At 33.5% G+C, this 21,532-nt stretch overlaps 1 protein-coding gene across 1 annotated transcript in view; it reads left to right on the top strand.

The window, feature by feature from the left end:
- The first annotated feature begins 14,711 nt into the window (after positions 1–14,711).
- Positions 14,712–21,532, top strand: part of LOC111410553 (phenylalanine--tRNA ligase alpha subunit, cytoplasmic-like) — a 10,117-nt gene continuing 3,296 nt past the window's right edge. The window contains exons 1-9 of the mRNA XM_023040958.1: positions 14,712–15,052; positions 15,492–15,614; positions 16,857–16,949; positions 18,445–18,501; positions 19,618–19,673; positions 19,795–19,887; positions 20,330–20,420; positions 21,062–21,099; positions 21,187–21,225. Coding sequence (XP_022896726.1) covers positions 14,906–15,052; positions 15,492–15,614; positions 16,857–16,949; positions 18,445–18,501; positions 19,618–19,673; positions 19,795–19,887; positions 20,330–20,420; positions 21,062–21,099; positions 21,187–21,225 — 737 coding nt within the window. The 5' untranslated portion in view covers positions 14,712–14,905. The remainder of the gene's footprint in view (positions 15,053–15,491; positions 15,615–16,856; positions 16,950–18,444; positions 18,502–19,617; positions 19,674–19,794; positions 19,888–20,329; positions 20,421–21,061; positions 21,100–21,186; positions 21,226–21,532) is intronic.

Raw genomic sequence — 21,532 nt, 5'->3', positions numbered from 1 at the left:
TGGTCATGTTTGTGTCGTAGGCCCTCACACTGGAGAAGAAATCGATGTTGTCGGAGGTGTAAAAGACTCACTAGTATCCTCACTTCGTCACCATCGCGATCCTCACTGTCGTCGTCGTCGCGATCCTTACTGTCGTCGTCGAAGCATTTTCCAATCTCCGGAATCCTCTCGTATGCCCAAACTTGTTGCAACAAGAAAAACACATTAAAATTGACGAGATTGTAGGTACGATGCTACCAGAGGGATAAATCATGCATGCTAGGACAATGTTACAAACTTTGCGTACCTGCATGGCAATAGAGAAGCTGTGAACTATGTAAGTGTTCTCCTCCTCCTTCCTCCTCTTGGCCTTTTGGAATTTTCTTGCGAAGCTACCCCGAAACTCGTGCAACAAACGCCTATATCCGACTCTACCCTGAGGTAAATAAAAAAGAAGTCCAGGTCGTCGATAATTGATAGTGTCAATAAATGGAGACCGACGTTATTATCCAGAGCATTGAAAACTCCCTGGACAATTAGAACCAACCCTAGCTTGTAGCGATCAGCTCGAGTCGTCGATGGTCGAGCAACAGTAGACTGTAGTTGTGCAAATGAAATCTTGTCGTTGGACTTAAAGTACCTCTCTTTTAACCTTCTCCTCTCAATCAATCAATTGAAATCATCAACCTCGGGGAATAGACTTCATCTTAACCCCGTTACAAGAGCGAACTCTTGTAGACCGAATCTCATCAGGTAGCCTTGGACGTTGAACCAAAGCTCGTTGACCTTTTCAGTGCGAACGCTTCTGAACACTAGTTGCTGGATTAGCTAGGCAGAGAATTGAATGTCTGGAACCTCAACCAAATACCCGAGAGAGGAGTCGCAAAAGTCCTCGCGTTGGCGCTTGTCAAAATGGTCTATCACGGTCTTCACGTACTTCAGGTTGCTTCGTTGGAAAATGTGGGCTTGCAACCATGCATCTTCCAGAATCAAGAATTCAACATCATCTGTCCTGCAATGTGCATTAACAAAACCTATGGGATTAGATTATAAATATAAACAATATTGTATATTTCTAACAGTTTAATGAAGTGACATTTATGAAACAGTGAACTGTCGACAAATACAGAGATCAAACGTCGGTATCGACAGACTGTCTGTGGAGATCTATCGATACCGACGGTTGATGTCTAAACAGAGATGATAGGGTAACTATTGAGAAAAATAGAGGGTCAAGTGTCGGGGTCGATAGTTCACTGGGAGTTGCTATTCGTGCTAAGAGGTACAAGTTCAATATATCATGTACTACCACATATGTAACGTCCCAAAAATTTTAGAATAAAAATGTATTTGTTTTATATGTTACATTTTTATATTTTGAAAAAAAAAAAGAGGACTAAAATGATGTAGGTATTAAACACATTTTTTTTTTATTTGGGTCAAAAATTAAAAAGTGATAGAATAATGATAAGTATATTAGGCTCAAGAAAAATTGATTTGGGTAATTCAGCACCAAGATATTACAGCTTGAAAAAGTTGTTAAAACTAGTATTTTAATTTAATTAAAAATCTTAAATGAAAATAGAGATACTATCACACGTAATTGGAGTGTCCTATTTTGGTTTTTGAAATTATAGGTTAGATGGTAGATAAGGTAGGTTCCTTTTTTAAATGATTTAGTTGCCTTGATTTTTAGAATTTGGTAAGCGTGGGCTACCATGCGTTGTTTATATAGAAAAAAATAAATGTTGATTGTAGGGAATAGAGGGATTTAGAATGGAAAAAAGGACATACGTGCAGATTTTTGGCCTATTAAAAATTCATTTCTTTCCCATTCACACTTTAACTACCATACATAGCATTATTCGTTTCTATACTATTCTTTTGACTCTGCTGCATGAATTTTAAAATTAAGTAAAACACGTTATTATGTTAGATAGCAAAAAGTAGAAAAATTTGACTACCACCTTTTGTGGGAGTCTGTCCCATACATAATCGTAAATCACATTTAATTGAGGTAAACGCAAATGGTAAATTTTATTTAATTGGCACCATCATTTCAATTATACTAAATTTTGAAATTTTGATATGGACCCTATAAATACCCTCATTACGTCCAAATAATTATCACCCAAGAAAAAAAAATACATATACTTCAGCACAGTAATAGGCGGAAGTAAAAATCTGAAACGTGAATTTGGTATTGCCTTTCATATTCATTCAAGCTAACAATGTAGGATACTCTGTGCAAGTTGTCCCGTCCTTTCAATATTGTAATTTTTTTGACGTGATTTATTTCATGAAATGTTAATTGACCTACGGATCCCTATGGAATGAAATGAAATGTGAGATCACTTTCGGGTCTTCTCAAATGTGTTAGAGCTTTCGATTGATCACCGATTGCTCTTGATGAAATGATGGCATGGAATGTTATAGATTCATATTTTTAAAAGTTCTCGTATTGTTTGGACGCACATATCTTACTGAGTATAATCACTCCTTCAAATTTTAATATTTCAGGTCAGTACAGTCGACGTGGATGGTAGTGAGCAGTGTGTGAGTTGCCAAATAAAATCTTTAGGGAAATGTTCACGAATAAATTTGTTAAGAGTACTTGGCGTGTTTTCTTTGTTTCTATTTAATGTTCTAAAGTTTATGACACTATGTTTATTTTATTTAGTATTTAAGAGTTCAAAAAAATGTAAGGGTTTTAAATTTCCAATTAATATTTCCGCATCAAATATGTTTATGGAATGATATCGATAACACCCCAAAATTTAAGTCAATAAAATTTGGGGCATTACAGTATAGTATCAAAGTACAGTCCTACTTTCCTATAGACCAAAAAAAAAATGAAAAATTTTACTTTTTAAAAGTTTTATATAAATGTCTTTGTGTCTTAATTTTTAAATTGATTTAAATAATATTTTTAGGTGAAGATAGTTTAGCGATCTATTGTTATTTTGTCGTGGCCCATATTTCGCACCGTGCATATTTTACTTGTTTAGCTCTACTTTTGAATGATGTTTTGTGTTAAAAAAAATAAAAAGAAATGCGTATCATATATATATTAATGCATTATTCATAACCTATATTTACGTGTACAAGGAAATAAAATCATAATGTTTATCTTTATCATCTTCTTAGTATTTGGCAATTTTAATCATGAAAGTTTCTGTTTGAGGTATGGGATTTCATAAGTGGTGAAATAATTTTGTGTATTAAATTAAGTTTCGACTTTCATTTTGAAATTAAGGATTTAGATCCCTCCTTTAAATTTTAGTTATAGTTACTTCAGAAATTTTTAAAATGATATTTTACATAGGGTCGCCATCATTTTTTTTCTCGTCATTTGTGTTTATAATATTCTATGTGATATAAATGATAAATAGCCTGCCAATTTCTAAAATAATCTTGAGTAATTATTTTAACTATTATATGTCGATTGATGCATGCATTTCGTTGATTATGATAATGCCCCCTCACAAATGCACTATATTGTATCAGATATTTATATACGTCATTTACCTTTATTGGTCGATTAATGAGTTAATTATATGTAAAATTTTCTCTTAAATATAATTTAAGATATGGTTGTGTACTTTTACTAATTTAGGATTCGATCACATATGTCCTAGGAACATGACTTTCAAATTTTAGACAACTTTTCATGTATCCGGTAAATATTGTCTTTTTGAACAATATATATTTAATTGTTTTTGAAACCTTCAAGATTAGTTAGTCTTCTCAGTAACAAAGATATTATTACCATGATTTTTTTCCAATAAATTTATTCGACATATATTGAGTGTTCATGTTTGTGGATTATACGGGTTTAAAAACTATTGTATATAAGGTTGGTTGAGAAACGAAATTTTCGATAAACACTTGAAGAAGCAAAAATTTTAACGAGGTTCTTGGCACTTAGCATTCACCAATCAACTATCATGTGACGGACTGAAGGTATTACGTTGTATGTCTTAACTAAATTTAATTTTGAGCATGGAATTCACATTCTTATATTTAATACGAGAAATGTTCGAAATGGAATGAAATGTTATATTCTAATATAAAATTGTGAGCATGATGTGAAATATGTTCGTTTCCATTTATGATTTTTTTTCTCACTTATTTTACTCAACTTTCGATATAAGTATAATATTTTTTATTATCTATGTTATGAATTATTTTCTAGTATATATATTTTTTAATTAGCTTTCGATACGAGTATAATATTTGATGTTATATGTATAATGAATCATGCAAGCATAAAGGGTAATGTGTTATCACTAATAAAACGTTAAACATAATTGGACTTGACTTGTGTGTGACAGTCATGGCTAGAACTAGAGAGACCGCTAGAAAGACGACGGCTTGTAGGATTGGTCTAAACCATAGGGCAGCAGTTATCCAACCCTACAAGAATTATGAAGCAGACCCGACACACACACTTATTGAGCATATGGAGGAAGTCTACGCTAGGTGGGCTGCGGTGGAGGATGTAGGACATGGGATTATACCCCTTCAAGCTGTTAACATTTCTATTCATACACTGCCACCTCAGTGGGGAGACATGGGCATAGTAGTTAGGGATGAAATACTAGAGGGTAACCCCCCAAAGCACCCGAAAAGGATCGAGTTCGAATTATACTGTGAAACTTTTCTTAATAGGTGGATTTCTACTCTCAAGCCCGAGCTTGAGCCTGAGCCTGAGCCTGAGGAAGACCCTGATGAAAACCCAGAAGAGGAGTCGAATTATGAACCTCATTCAGAACCAGAGAACGAGCCGGAGTATGTACCAAGACTAGAGCCAAAATTAGGACTAGAACAGGAGCCAGGGTTTGAACTAAACCCTGAGCTAGAGGTTGACCAGGAATTTGAGCCTGAGTTATGTATATCTTTGGATGATGAAGCCCCTTCGTCTAAGCTTCGTAGGATTCAAAATGTCTGGACCAACGATGATGAAGACTAGCAACTTGAAGATAGTTTAGTTAGATAAATAATTTCTTCCTTTTCAAAAAAAAAAAAGGTATTTGGAGTAATCTGTGGGTTTTTCTTCATCATCTATGATTTAATTCTCTCAATCATCCCTAATGTATTCTAGGATTTAAAATCTCATAAAACGGAGTTTTTCATTCAAATTTATTGAGATGTTAACTATTTTTAAGACGAAATTTATTCGGTTGATTTAAGGGAAATGGCACGTCAACCAACATAAGCTGCTATGTTTAAGGATTTGTTGAGAGCTGTACAAGATCTTGGTAGGCAGCAAACACAAGCACCCCCTCAGAATGCATAGACTAACTCCAACACCACAAGCTCAGTTGTGGAACAGTTTCATCGTTATAAGCTCTCTACCTTTAATGGGATGGTTGGTCCTTTGGCAGCTGAAGAATGGATAAGGGGTTTAGAACGAATCTTCAAACATCTCAGTTGCACTGATGCCCAAGTGGTTTTATGTGCGGAGTTCATGCTAGTGGATGCGGCGGGCCACTGGTGAGAGTCCGCTTCATGCACTAGGACTGAGGCACAACAAAGTAACCTTACTTGGGCACGTTTCAAAGAGGAGGTGATGGAAAAATACTTCCCCAAGCCCTAAGAGATCGTAAGGAGACGGAATTTCTGCAACTTAAGCAACGAAAGATGGCATTGATCTACTATGAGAGGAAGTTTGAACAACTTTCTAGGTACGCGACACATCTAGTAGATACAGAGCAAAAGAAAGCTAGAAGGTTCGAACTCGGACTTCACCCAGAAATTGGAGGAATCATGGCATCACATGAATTCACCACGTATAGTCAAGTTCTACAACGAGCCCATGTAATTTCAAATCGATTAGAAATTGATTAGACGATGCTAGAAAGCACTGAATTTTCATGAAAGAGGAAATGGAATGGACCGAACGAGGGTAAAGAATATGGACAAAACAAAAGGACTAGCTCTGAAAGGTGGGCAAAGTTAAGCAAGCCGAACAATGTTCTTACTCTCTGTCCTAAGTGCAATAAGACTCATAAAGGCGAGTGTTGGTATGGAAAGAATGTATGCTATCGGTGTGGAAAGCATGATCATATTGCTACCAATTGCCATGAACCCTCACCAAAGCGGGACAACGAACAAAGCAAAAAGGGAGCAGCCCGAGTATTTGCCTTAACCCAACAGGAGGAAACTGACAATTAAGACATCACGGCAGGTGCCCTATCAATATTTGCACTGCCTGCTTATGTTTTTAATATATGCCCGACTGCTCATTCATCATTTACCAGTACTAAGTCTTGTTCTAGAAGTTACTAGCCATTAGACAATGCGCTTAACACCAATCGATGACTAGGACAGTCAGGACGAATGGACAAGAATTTATAGCTAACATATGACTTTTAAGAGATTGAAGTATTTCTCTTTATTCCATCTTAGAATTAGATTGGTTGGAAAGCATTATGCGACCATGCAATGCCTTGAGAAGGTAAACTTTTCGAAGTTTGAAGAAGATGAGATCAAGGTCATGTTCCAGGACTTCTCAGCCAGATAGGATAATTTCGAGGACGAAATTATCTTAAGGACGTAAGATTGTAACGCCCCGAAAATTTTAGAATAAAAATGTATTTGTTTTATATGTTACATTTTTATATTTTGAAAAAAAAAACGAGGACAAAAATGATGTAGGTATTAAACACATTTTTTTTATTTGGGTCAAAAATTAAAAAGTGATAGTAATGATAAGTATATTAATATTATACCCGTTGGACTGCTTGTAATTAATCATATATTTTAAGCTCGAGAAAAATCAATTCGGGTAATTCAGCACCAAGATATTACAGCTTGAAAAAGTTGTTAAAAACTAGTATTTTAATTGAATTAAAAATCTTAAATGGAAATAGAGATACTGTCACACGTAATTGGAGTGTCCCATTTTGATTTTTGAAATTATAGGTTAGATGGTAGATAAGGTAGGTTCCTTTTTAAATGATTTAGTTGCCTTGATTTTTGGAATTTGGTAAGCGCGGGCTACCATGCGTTGTTTATATAGAAAAGAAATAAATGTTGATTGTATGGAACACTGAGATTTAGATTGGACAAATACGGCATATGTGCAGATTTTTGGCCTATTATAAATTCATTTCTTTCCCATTCACACTTTAAATACCATACATAGCATTATTCGTTTCTATACTATTCTTTTGACTCAGCTACGTGAATTTCGAAATTGAGTAAAACACGTTATTATGTTAGATAGCAAAAAGCAGAAAAATTTGACTACCACCTTTTGTGGGAGTCTGTCCCATACAAAACCATAAATCACATTTAATTGAGGTAAACGCAAATGGTAAACTTTATTTAATTGGCACCATCATTTCAATTATACTAAATTTTGAAATTTTGATATGGACCTTATAAATACCCCCATTACGTCCAAATAATTCTCACCCAAGAAAAAAAATACATATTCTGCAGCACAGTAATAGGCGGAAGTAAAAATCTGAAACGTGAATTTGGTATTGCCTTTCATATTCATTCGAGCTAACAAGGTAGGCTACTATGTGCAAGTTGTCCCGTCCTTTCAATATTGTAATTTTTTTGTCGTGATTTATTTCATGAAATGCTAATTGACATGCGGTCCCTATGGAATGAAATGAAATGAAATGTGAGATCGCTTTCGGGTCTTCTCAAATGTGTTAGAGCTTTCAATTGATCACCGATTGCTCTTGATGAAATGATGGCATGGAATGTTATATATTCATGTTTTTAAAAGTTATCGTATTGTTTGGACGCACGTATCCTACCAAGTATAATCACTCACTCCTTCAAATTTTAATATTTCAGGTCAGTACGATCGACATGAATGGTAGTGAGCGGTGTGCAGGCTGCCAAATAAAATCTTTAGAGAAATGTTCACGAATAAATTTGTTAAGAGTACTTGGCGTGTTTTCTTTGTTTCTATTTAACGTTCTAAAGTTTATGACACTATGTTTATTTTATTTAGTATTTAAGAGTTCAAAAAAATGTAAGGGTTTTAAATTTCCAATTAAATATTTCCGCATCAAGTATGTTTATGGAATGATATCGGTAACATCCCAAAATTTAAGTCAATAAAATTTGGGGCGTTACAACATAGAAGTATGTTTGAGAAGTAAAAACGAAGAATGTGTGAAGGCACACATGCATGCTAGAAACTGGAAGGATAGCAATCGTATTTATGCATATGTCACCATATAAGCATAGGTTGTAACGTAAGTTACATGTAAAAACACACCATATGTCTAACTCACTTGAAAATGAAAGAAAGTGTTAGAATCCTCACCTGGTATATACAAATGGGAGGCTTGGAATAGAATGACTATCAATTTGTCCGGACGATGACCATACCATCGAAATTAGAAACACACGTCAATAATTGTTCCCCTAAACATTATTCACATGCAAGAGGGTTGAGAAATGTCAGCAACACTATGATGATCATTACTAACATAGAAGAAGAAGATACGAAAAAAATCAAAATGACCTATGGATTTGTAGCCATTCAAGTTAGCATACTTATTCTCAAAAATAGGAAACAAATTAAAATAAGTGACCATAAATGGAGACTCAATATGAGACAGTGAAAGACATGTGTGCAAGTGATTTCAACGAAACAATTTTAGAGGTCACAATATGTAGGACACAATATCATACACCTCAACTATTTCAAGAATACTTAAAACAATCAATGACACCATTTTATACACTTCATTTAGCTCAACAAAACTTAAGACAATCAATGAAATGAAAGAAAATAACTATTAATTCATCATATGCATACCATCAAATTAAGCAACCGAATCCTACCATGAGATAGTTTATATTCAAACAAATGAAATTATAAAAAACTGAATCATCCTTATAACGTACAATAGAAAATCGACTTTCACAGTCGCATGAATTGGCTGCACCAAAAATTGCCACGTATGTATAAAGTTATCCATCGAAATTTCATGAAAATTAAATTTCATAAAAGGAATACAAAATTACACAAGTACAAGATGTTTTGATATTCGTGTCTTCTGTCAAATACAAACAAAAAACCAGCGACAATAACCACTAATGTTTTTGATAAGTGATGATATAAAATTATGATAAGGTGTATATAATTTATTTAAAATTGTAAATTAAACTGTCTTATTATTGGCACCACCACCATCTTATACTAGAAATCATCACAATTGTCGAGAGGTGAGACATATAAAGCCACAACAACAAATCTTTGTCAGCAAGATTTAGTTAAAAGATTGACAAAACTTTAAGTTAAAGTTAATAATTAATTTTAATTATAAATTTTATGATACCTACACATCTCATCATATTTTTAGCAACATATTTCATTATCCTTTATCATAATTTAATTAAAATTTGATTTTCAGAGTTTTGTATCCATAAGTCCTTTTTTATGAAAACTTTTGTATCCACAAAGATGAGAAATGAAGAAGACTAGGAGCATGTTAGGAAAAAAAGGGTTGCCATTTTAGCATATGTTTGACGAGTAATTATAAATAATATAATGTATAAACAAATATAGATGAGTATAGTAGAATTAGTTGGTACATATAAATCACATGAAATATATCAATAAAAATTGATTTAATGTTTTTAAATACTTTCTATACGTGTAAGTATAAAGTTAAGATTCATAGATTGTATAAATCAAAATAAGTTGACTTATAAATTGAATAAATTGGATAATTTTTAAAATTTTAACTTATAAGTTATGAGATCCACGATTATATGGATTTTGAATATATGTTTGTGAGCCCCAACTAATAAGTTGACAATTTAGAGTTTTACCAAACAAGATCATTGAGGAACCAGCTAGCACAGGTAATTTATTATTAAAAATAATTTACAATTCAAGTAAACCCCACACGTAACCTCTAGGAACAACCTGCTCCTCTCTATAATGCTCTTCTCGCAATTCAAAGACCCGTCTCTCTCTCTCTTCCCTTCTTCGTAAACAAGCTCTCCCTCTCTATACTTGTATTCGATGTCCAAAATATAAATGAGTGAAGCCTCTTATATATCCAAACACAGAATCAGAAAAAAGAAATTTCAAACAAAGATTTAACATTTGCAAGACTTTAGCATTTGAGCTATGTACGGACAAAATTTTCGTTGTAAACCATTGTCTAATAAAATTTAGTTCAGGTGAAAAATACTTCATATTGTCCCCAAATGAATAAATGTCAACTGCAAAGGGAGCTAAGGGATGATTTGCAATATTGTTTACGAGAATTTTACTTTAAATCAAATAAACCAGAGCACACTACTCCGAGTTTTGAATGCAGTTTTAACATAAAATTTTTAAGTGAACAGATAATAATCTCTTCAGTGAAAAAAGTTAGCAAAATAATAATCTTGTACAAAAATATATCTTCAGTTAGAGCCAAAAAACCAGAAATCACATAAATTTCCTTTTTTTTTTTAACAAGTTTAAGCTCTGAAAAATGTAATGCCACAAAATTTTTATGTCTCTCTCCATCGATCACCAAAATCAAATAGAAAAACATACCCCATAGAGCAAACCCCAACTTAATCCACGAGATTTTCAACCTGTCTTATTCCCAAAAAATAATAATAATAAAACAACACAAAATGTTTAGAAATAGAAAGACGGATAATAACAAATGTGAAGGGGGTTTAACCACTTAACCAAAAATGCCATAAGTGGATCAATGACAAGACGATTAATCACTTAAACACCAATTGATCAAACCATGAATAGTCTGCCAATAAGATTATCAAACCGACAAGTGCACTACAAAAGCATAAGCAAATGGAATAGTAACTTAATAATTCACATGAATTACAAAAAATTGGCAATAATCCTTGAAACATATTGAATTCCAAGCTTTGACAATAACATTTCATCACAAGGCAAAACTTCTAATTTTTTCTATTATTTTTCACGAAACAGAATAAAGTGCAAACTAGTACTTGAAGTTGGAGCTGCTTGAGGTATTCAATTGCTTCATCGAGCATTGAAGCCTTGTTCGTCTAACATAATTGCAAGATATAAACATTTGAAAATAACAAAGTAAACCCCATTAGATTTAATGAAATCACATTATAACGATTCACAAAAGAGGAAAATAAAACAATTTGTGGTTTCTACCTTGTTTGAATTGGGAATTAGATTTTGCAACGACTTTATTTTTTCATTAATTTTGCTCCTCCTCCTCTGCCAAATGCATCCCATAATATCAAAACACAAAATTCATTACAGGAATATATACATACAAACTCCAAAATGAAACTTAAAAGGAAAAAAAAAAGTAAAACTACAAATTTCTGTCTATAAAAAAGAACATTTTCAGACAAATTATGCACTTCACCTGCTCGAGTTCTCTTCGATGGGTTCCAGCGTGGTGTTGACTTTGGCAATGCCTCTTCTACCAAGGCTTCAATAGCATCATACATATGATAACTATGAAATTAAACTCTACAAAGAAAAACAAATATAAATGTACACGAAAACATCAATGGATGCAAAAATTTATGCTAACAAACGTAATTGTAACATTGTACCAACTCCCACAACCCACAGGCTCTCAGAAAGCCATTATCCAAATCATTCACCAGAAAAATAAGCTTCAACGAAAATTTTTTTAACATATAAAATTAATTATTGAAGATAAATTTAAATTAAATGTGAAGATATATTTAATACATTTGGCACCTGCAAATTATGTCAAACACATTAAAATTGCACCACTACAATATCTAAAATTCTTATATTTCTTACAATAGAGATGTGTACCAATAAACCGTAAACCTCCAATAAGATATGAGTCATTGTTTATGTCATTATACTAAATTACTAATCTTAATCTCAAAGTAAAGAATTGTTATTAATAAATAATACAAACATGTTCAAGTTTTATCTAGAGTATCAACAATAAATTATCAAAAAGCCCTCTTTGCTTTGAGTTTGAGTTACAATACTTGATTGAAACGTGGAAAACAAATCAAAACTCAATTCATTGAATCCATAAAATACATAATATTGTTTTCATAGAAGTAAGTTTGTCTAATTGCCATACACATTCTCCAATTATAAGTAGTGCAACAACTATATAACGATTTTGTTTTTTTGGCCATTTTTGATTCTGTCATTCTGTAATCTGTGTCAATAACAAAAATTTAAAATCCTAAAGCTAAACCACAGTAGCAAAACTCCAATTCCAATTAATGCTACTGATATTGTAAAAGTACCTCATCTTCTCTATAGAAAGCAGAATCCTTGATGTCAAATGAAAAGACATAACCTCAAAATACTCCAAATTTTGAAATCCAAATGAAGAGTCAATTTCCTGAGCTGAAAAGGGTTAGGAATATTGAACTAAATCATTTATAAAGGTCAAAGATAAAAAAAAATAGATAAATAAAATTAGTTCTTGTGTTTTTGTCTTACTGAACGACAACAAAAATGAAGTAGAAACTTGAGAGGAAGCCCCATCTTCCGAGGAAAATGTTTAAAAGAAAAAAAAAATCACATTCTGAACTAGAGTTTCTATGTATTTCAGAAAAAAAACATTTAAGATCCAAACAAGCCAAGACTCCAACTTTGTTCCTCAAATTACAGAACTTGCAAAACTTGGAGTTAACTGATTTTGTGAGAATCAGATTCATGTAATGGCTTCAAAAGGAAGAGAAATGGAATCATTACATCACATTCTAGCCTTTCCACAAGAATTTCAAGTCAAATCTTCACCACTTATCTCCTATCTCTAATTCCCACCCTTTGAATTGAAACCAAAGAAAAATACCCAAATAAAAAAAAAAAAAATTCATCGCCAAGCAGTTTCTTTATAAAACTAGAAATTGGATACTGCATTTTGGTTAGAATTTTCATAATGGTTTTCGAAACTTCAATAAAATAGCCCTAATTTAGCCCACTTTACTTAAGAAATTGTTGGATGCAAAAAAAGAGAAAGAATACTGAAATCTAAATGCATATTACATAGAAATTAGATTATATACCGGTAGGGGCAGGACTAGGCAGGCAGTGACGCGGATGGCGAGTCGACGATGGCAAGCTTAGACTAGAAAAAGAAGTGGACTTTCGACCTTCTTGGATCTTCACTATTGGAAGAGTCGAATGCACCAGCACAGAGAGAGGAAGAGAAGAGAAGAATATGAATAAGAGTATAAAAAATGGGGCAGATTTTTGTACAAATTTTTCCATTGGTATTGGGTCTAATTTCCCCCCTTTTTTTTTCAAATTCACGGGACATGTTTTTGTACAATTTCTTCCATTTGGTCAAACTCATTTAATCTTGGTACAATTTCTTCCATTGGTCAAATCTCATTTAATTAGGACATGTAGGGTATTTGAAATTATCTAGAGGGACAAATATGTCTAAAATTGACATTCATGCAATGTCTAAAAAAAGTGAAATTTTTGTAAATACAAAGCAAAAAATTGACTATTTTGGTAATTTCCACTATTAATAATTTAAACAGGAATTTCATTTCTCTAGGTTGTAGAGTAACATTCTTCTCTCTTTTGGTTATTGACGAAATAATAGTTAACTTATCAGGAAACTAAAATTCTATCATAAATATGTATCTCGGTTAGTAAATCTACAAGTGACTTTTTTCCCGATATAAAGAGTTAACTTGGAGTTTTTCCAGTTCCTGTCAAAATTAATGTCCCCAGATATACTTTGAGAAATTGGGGCGATCTTGAGCATCCCTCAACCTTTCATAGTAAGAACAAAGAGGTTGTCTCAGGTCATTCGGATTAGTCATAATAATTTCAAGTAACTGATGTAGCTGCTCAGTCAAGATGAAGTTGTAAGCGTTGGCCTTGAATTAAAAAACCCATTACAACAAACACGGTAAAGATTCAAAAAATACCGTAGCATAACTTGAGAAATCGCTGGGCGAATAGGGGCAGATCCAAGATTAGGTTATAAAATTTCAAGCCGGGCAAAAAAAAAAAAAAATTACACGTAAAAAACTGTTTTTACAAAAAAATAAAAAAAAAGCTTTACAAAAAAAATTCTTAGGTCTTGGTCGCGATTACAGCCCAGCCCAGCCCAGCCCAGCCCAAACCCCCTACATCCGCCCCTGTGGGCGAAGGTAGCTTGCATAAAGGAATTCAATTTCTTGTCTATTTCTGGAATTAAGGTTTAAAATGTTGAATGTATCTCAATGATTTTGGAATTTTGGAGTGAGCTTCAAGAGAAATTGAATTTGGAAAATTTCTGGATTTAAAGAAATTTGGGAGGTCTTAATCAATTGGAAAGAGATGCGTTTGAGGGGTTAAATTTTCACAAAGGCGCATTTGACAGGCTGAGTCGGCAATTAACATCACACTTGGAGAGATTTAACCTGTTAGCTCAACTTTCTGTCAGTCATGTCAGTACGTATACTAACAGATTTCAACAAATGAGTAATGGGCCGTAACGGACTGAAGTTCAGTGACTATTGGGATAATTTTAAAAGTTTGGTGACTAAGTCGTGACATGATGCAAAGTCCGGTAGCCGATGAAACATTTAAGTCAATTCAGTTTAAGTCCCCCGTTTGACCCCATTTTTTAGAAATGAAAATAAGTAAAATAGTGTTTTTTTGAAAAATGAATAGATGAAAGAGAAGGAAAAAATTTTGATTTACGTATTATATTATTTTATAAAAAATTGTGTGGTTAAAAATAGGAAAGTAAAAAATGAAATGTAATATAATGAAATTTAATGAAAACCAAACGGGGCTGAGAATAAAAAGGTTCGACGGAGTATAAAAAGGAGAGAATCTAAAAAGGATTACTTGCCCTAAAAGCATTTCTTAGCCATTTGTTGACCACTGTTGACTGTACAACACATAGCAACTCCACAAAGCGCACTACTCCGTTGCTTGTCGGCTGCTGTACCGTGTTTCGCCGGCGAGGATTTGGAAGCCATGGCGGAAGAAGCCGTATTAGGTTATCTAGAGAAGAACGAGGAGATATCGGATTCGGGAAAATTCGCCGATGAAAAGGGAATCAGTCACGATGAGATCGTCAATGTCATCAAGAGCCTCAACGGTTTCCAACTTGTGGACGCGCAAGTCAGTATAAACGTTATTTTCAGATTGAAATTCTTATTTTTTGCAATATTATTTTTTCATATAAAAATTATTATATTAAAGGCATATGAAGGAATTACTACTGTCAGAGAGTTTTTACTACCTGTTTACAGTCAATTTGTTGTACAATATATATTGAAACGTCTGGAATATTTGATCTGAAGGATGGGGAAATCGAGAGAAGAAAGATGAAGATACCTGATTTTTCTTGTAAATTGAAATAGTACTAAGTGCTAAAATGCTGTTCAAGGATATCTATTTTAGCTTCGTTTTTATTCGATATGAATTGTTAGCCTGCAACTTTGAATTTGTTGATTCGTTTGAACCCAGATTTCTTGTTTTGTTAAAGTGTATTCTGTTGTTCCAATCTGTAAAAGCAACTGACTTGGTTGATGAATAATGCTGCATGGACATTGCGTAGGACATTAAGAGGGAAAGATGGGGGCTCACCAAGGAGGGGGAAACGTATGCCGGGGCAGGATCTCCTGAAGTCCAACTCTATTTAGCTATACCACCAGAGGGTACAACACGGGAAGAGTTGCAGGTCATTCCATCTTGACTTTCCTGGTTTCTGGATTCTTAACATGATTATGATATGAGATTTCTTATTGTGTATTCTTACAATTATTGCTTGCCATTATAACCTGCTGGCTGTAGTCAGGTAATGGTTTATATAAGAAGATAGAATGAAATACTGGGTGCCCCCATCCTTACTGGCCACCAATCCAATTTCCTTATGGCATTACCACCAGGATCTAAAACCTCTAATTTTTAACTGCCATAAAAAGGGACTGGGCTAGGTAATTCAGTGCGGCTGAATTTCCAGTTGGAGTCACTGGTAGGTGGGCTAGGTCGCATGGGTCGGTTTTGAGCACCACCCAAAACCAAAACCAATCAAGCTGGTTTGGATAAATTATACCGGAATGCCATTTTTTGGAGTATGTGGGTGGAGAATAGGGAGGATATTGGGAAATTAGGACCATGGTTTAAGCTAGTTCCTGAGTTTCAAAGTAAATTAAAGGACTTGGGCTTAACGGCCTGGGATTAGGATTTAAAAGTTATTCAGGTGCATATTAGTTTTTTGAAAAAGCCCAAAACTTAAAAAAAATAAAAATAAATAAATAAATAAAATAAGCGGTATTCCCCTGGGCCAGATGCCTGCACTGGACTTAAGGTTGCTATGTCCCCGGCCATAAAAAAATTATGACAATTGCTCCTCGGTCTGTTCCACCCTGATCCATGATGACACCATCAGCTGTCACACCCTCAATATTAACAATCTCTCCCCATCTTTCTGATGCTGCTTGTCCTTGGTTATAAATGAATATGATTGAGTTCAACAGTAGAAATTTCAGAAAACTGCTTCACCTTGGTGTGACTTCGGCAGTGCACACGTCCTTTCCCAGATTTATTGTTTTTTTTTTTTTGGAAATTCCATAGTAAACTGAAGGAACAGCCTGCTTTTATAATATGTGCTGCAATTATTTTTGTGACGTCTGCAAGTGCATATGAGTTTTGGTTTGTTTGATAGTTTATTTGTGTGCTAATTGATTCAAGTTCAACATTTGTAAAACTAAAAATTGTTTTTGCTCAATCGAACATGTTCTTCAAAATACCATCAACTACCATATACCTTGGGATGTATCAGGTTCCATTGTACACATTAAAACATTCCTTTTTCGATTTTTTATTCTTTTCATTGAGTCATGGTTAGCTAGTCAATAGTATCTATATGCTGTACAATATTTGGAAGACATGCTGATGAATATTAATTTTCTGGACACAGAAAAAGTTGGACCCCTCAATTTTCAAAATAGGTTGCCAGCAGGCCATAAAGAACAAATGGATAGAGATGGGTAAATCACAGGTGTCCAGGAAGGTAATGCCCCCTGAAAATATGAGCCTTGAAATTTTTTATGTGAAAAATTTGTTTGTTAAGCAATCTTATACTCGTAAAACTTCATATGACGTGATATTTGTAGCTTTTTAACTGAAAAAAGGTTAGGATGCTACTATGTATGGGATGCGGTTTTATTTGAAAAAGAGCATCATTTTTTATTTACTAGGAGCCTAATTATCTTGCCTGAGTGCACGATCATAAAAAATTATATGATATGTATGTTTGAGCACCATTTTTTGGGAAGTGTTTTGTAATAGTGATTTTTTTGGAGAATGTGTTGTTAAAAAATAGGGAAAAGTTTTTGGTTTGCGTTTAAAATTATTTTTTAGGAGAATGTGTGGTTTAAAATGAGTTTTGGGAAAAATAGGCTCAAACACTGGCGTATTTTTTTTTTTTTTTTGGTTCCCTAAAAATCTTTCAGATTCTCAAGCTACTGTGTCTATTCAACTGAGTGTTCATTAATTCTTGTTCCACTCATTCTTCAATTCTACCCATGTGCCATTAGTACTTTTGGCTTTGTCAAGATAAGTTTAAAGATATATATCAGGAGTGTTATTTTCACAAGGACATTCATTATGAAACCAATTGAAGAAAGGGAAAGATTTAGGCTGTGAATTGAGCGAGGTTGAGTGAATTAAAAAAAAAATAATAATAATAAATAAATAAATAAAAATTAGTCCATTTCCCACCTTTTATGGAAAGAAAGCTATTTCTCCCATCAATTTCATCAAATGGAGATGTTGTGCAAACATTTTTTTTTCCAGTAATTGAAGATTTCAATACATGATTAAGTTACAAACAAGGTTTAACTTTAAATTTTGACTTAGGTTCCTTCCTCTTTGTCCCTCCAACCAAACAATGGAAATCTATTTGCTTTTTCGTTTTTCTCTAACCATTCTTTTTCGTCTTTCGTCATACTAAACTCACCTTATGCTTACCTGTGCTTTAGGAAATCTGGAACCATTACCTATGTTTTCTTTTTTATTTATCCGTTAATCGTCAATATGCTGGATGGTCACAGATTAGACATGAACATTTACTTCAGTTGGATAGCTGTCTGACTGTATCATCATTTTGTCAATAAATGTCTAACCTCTTTGAGAATTTTAGGCTTTATGTTAATTTGTGATTTGCAGACTTCATTACTTTCATTGAGATGCCTTTTATTACTGCTTAATCTATTCATTTTCATGTCAAAATCAATCTATATTTTGTACGAGTATACGCCGTTTAGTACAGCTTAATCAATTCATTATCATGTCAAAGTCAATCTATATTGCGTACGAGTGGCCTCTGAATATTTGGTTGCTTATTTTGCTGATTTTATTAATGTGGCGGGACAATTCATGTCACGTGCATAAAAAGCTGTAGAAATAGATATATATATTTCTGTGATAGTGGGGATTATTTTATATTTTTCAAAATAATAATGCTAGTCATACAGGGCTATTCTTATTTTAGTCATTTGATGTAGGTACAACATGTTGATGACAGGGTGAGAGATTTGCTCATGCAGATTCAAAACGGGGAGGTGCATAATAATTTTTGAATAAATAGCTTTTCATCTATTTTCTCTTTTTCCATATATACGTACATACTTGTGCATGTGTGTATATGACCATCAGCTTATCTTTTTGGAAAATCCAATACTTAAATAATAATGTCGAAAATAACTGGAGAAGTTATTCTATTTTTTTAGACAGGGCCAATCATTAGGTCCCAACAGTGGGGCAAATGGAATCCAATACCAATGTTTTGGAAACCGGACTGGACCAACCGGTTCAACCGAGAACCGGTCTCAAATCCAGTCCGGTCCTAATATATATATGTTTATTCTTCATTCTTTCTGAAGTTTCGATAGAAAGATTCCTCTACCAATGTAGTCCACTCCATTTGTTAGATTATTAACCGTAAATGAAAAAACCGGTAAATAACCCGTTGAATTGGCCATTTTAACCGGAAACCGGAAAATTGGTCACGGTTTTTACCAGTTAACATGGGTTTTTTATTTTTCAAAAATAAAAAATTACTTTGATAAATGGGCTCAAGCATTGGCAAGCGCAATTTTACCTACCTTCCAATCCAAGTGTTGTTTTTAAAAGAGAATGGTCATATAAAGTTTTTTTCAACTTTCGATGTGGGATAAGTTGTGTAACCTTTTGCAATTTATATATTTAATAATTGTTCACTTCTTTCTTTTTATGAAACAAATTTTGGCCTCCCAAAGCACAAATAATTTCAATATGAACAAAGCAAATTATTTTAACCACATTAATTGTTAGTTTTTGATGTTTTAAAAAAAATTATATGATGATAAATCTAATTGGCAAATATTCATTTATATTTACTTGGATTTTGTTCTTCCCTTGTATATTTCTTCACAAACTAGCAAAGAAAGATATTCTTCAAAAGTTTTCAGCTAGGCTTATACTTGCAAAACTCATGGTGTGGTGTTGTTATGTGTGTATGTGCTTTCTAATTGTGTGTTAAACAGAGCACCATTTAAGCTAGCCAATTTTTCTTTCAAGCTCTATTTGCTTTGTGCTATAAGAGATAAAAGATCTAAAACACAATTTAGATTTATGCATCTCTCCTTTATGGCCGTCTGATACTTCAATTCACAACTGATACAATTCTTATGTTGCAGGCAGTCAATGCAGAGGACATTGATGCTCTCAAAAAAAGAAAGCTTATTTCTCCATTGTAAATTTTTGTATTTGTTTTTTTGTTCCCCATTCATTTTCTCTTAAATGGATCTTCTAATTCTCTAATTTAGCCATATCACTTCTAGACATGTTTTTGATTGTCTATTTGCTTCTTCAAGGATATGGAAAGGCTATTCAATTAAAAAGGGTCCTAAGTATGCTCCAAAAAGGAAAAAGGTGGCTACTGATCTAACTCGAGAGAATCTTCTAAGGTAATTAAAGTTTGATCAACATGCTTGGATGGTACTGTTAGATAAGCACATCATATTACAAATAGAAAGAATAAACAGTTGTTCATGTCTACATGGTTTTTTATGTTGCAATTTGTGCCATGAACTCAAATCCTCCTTTTTGTTTCTTTCTTATGTGTACGTGTGTAATGTTATAGGTTTTTTGTAATAGAATTTTGCTTTTTTCTAGGATTTTCTGCTTAATTCATTGCTTCTTGTTTGGTAAAAAAGTACTAGTTGTTGCCCAAAAGAATCTAATTCATGCTCAATATGTTTACTCAACACTATAATTAAGGATAATTTTTAGGATTAAATTGCATCTGTAAGTGGAAGATCTAAAATGATATATTCTGATCTTTGTAATGTTTAATAGCATGAAAGACTTTAATGTCTAATGTTATATTCCCCCTGTTTTTGTTTAAAGGGGAGATTGGAGGGAGCTAGAGTTTAAAGAGTACAACTTCCTTGCGAAGGGCCAGCCAACCGAAGGTGGCTGTTTGCATCCATTACTCAAGGCATGGTTTATTATTAGCTCTTCTTTTGTTTAATCTTCACTTCATTGGTATTCTGTTCTGCTCTTTGTTTTTCTATAATTGAAATCGATGTTTAAAAGTTGCAAAGTGAATCAAATTGTACTGCAGTTTACATTCTTCAAATCAAAAATTGTTTACTAAGTCATGGGAAAAAGTTAGCAAGGATCTTCTTTAAACTTAATGATGAGCATTAAATTATTTGTTCCCACGCATTTGCTTCAATAAAGATTCAGGTTTTTCAGTGCATTCACGTTCATTGTTACTGTTTCTTTTTTCCTGAAAACTGCATACCATCTTACAGTTTCAAGACACCTGATTGACTTTTAGTATCATTTGTACTGCAGTTTACATTTTTCAAAGCAAAATTTGTATACTAAGTCATGGGAAAAAGACCGTTAATCATAATGATGAGCATTAAATTATTTGTTCTCACACATTTGCTTCAATAAAGATTCAGGTTTTTTAACCCATTTATGTTCACTGTAATTGTTTCTTTTTCTTAAAGACTGCAAACTATCTTGCAACTAGCAAGATGCCTGATCGACGTTTAGTATCATTTGAATTCTCTACTTTTTCATCATTATTCACATTCCTCTAAGGTAGATTGTTTGATTTTGTTGCAGGTGCGGCGTCAAATGCAGATGATATTTCTTCAGATGGGGTGAGGATTTTTTCGTTTTTGGTCTTTTGACTTACCAAATCCTCCTGTAATTGTCATAACTGCTGATTTGCCATTCCTTGTGTGCAGGTTTGAAGAGATGCCGACTAACAATTTTATTGAAAGCAGGTAATCTGTCTTGAATGCTGATTTAGTGTAAAATTCCCAGCCATGCCTTTAGGTAATACCTACAATTGCTAAAAAGAGACCTTGGTCGCTATAGAATGCACAAGAAATTAGTCCCTCAACGACTGTAGAAGATGAGCACAAGTAAAGATGACACATCTTCAACTGACAATGGGTCTCCATCTCCTCTCTCTCCCAAAAGTCTTCTACCCTCCTAACATTATTTTTCCTCTCGATCAAAATAGAAAAGAAAAGAAAAAAAGCCCCCCCCCCCCCCCCCCCCCCCCCCCCCCCCCCCGCCCCCCCCCCC

Source organism: Olea europaea, chromosome 15 (assembly GCF_002742605.1).
Source record: "Olea europaea var. sylvestris chromosome 15, O_europaea_v1, whole genome shotgun sequence".
Taxonomy (NCBI): Eukaryota; Viridiplantae; Streptophyta; class Magnoliopsida; order Lamiales; family Oleaceae; genus Olea; species Olea europaea.
Note: the sequence above shows the minus strand (reverse complement) of the source record. Positions and strands in the feature narration are given on the sequence as shown.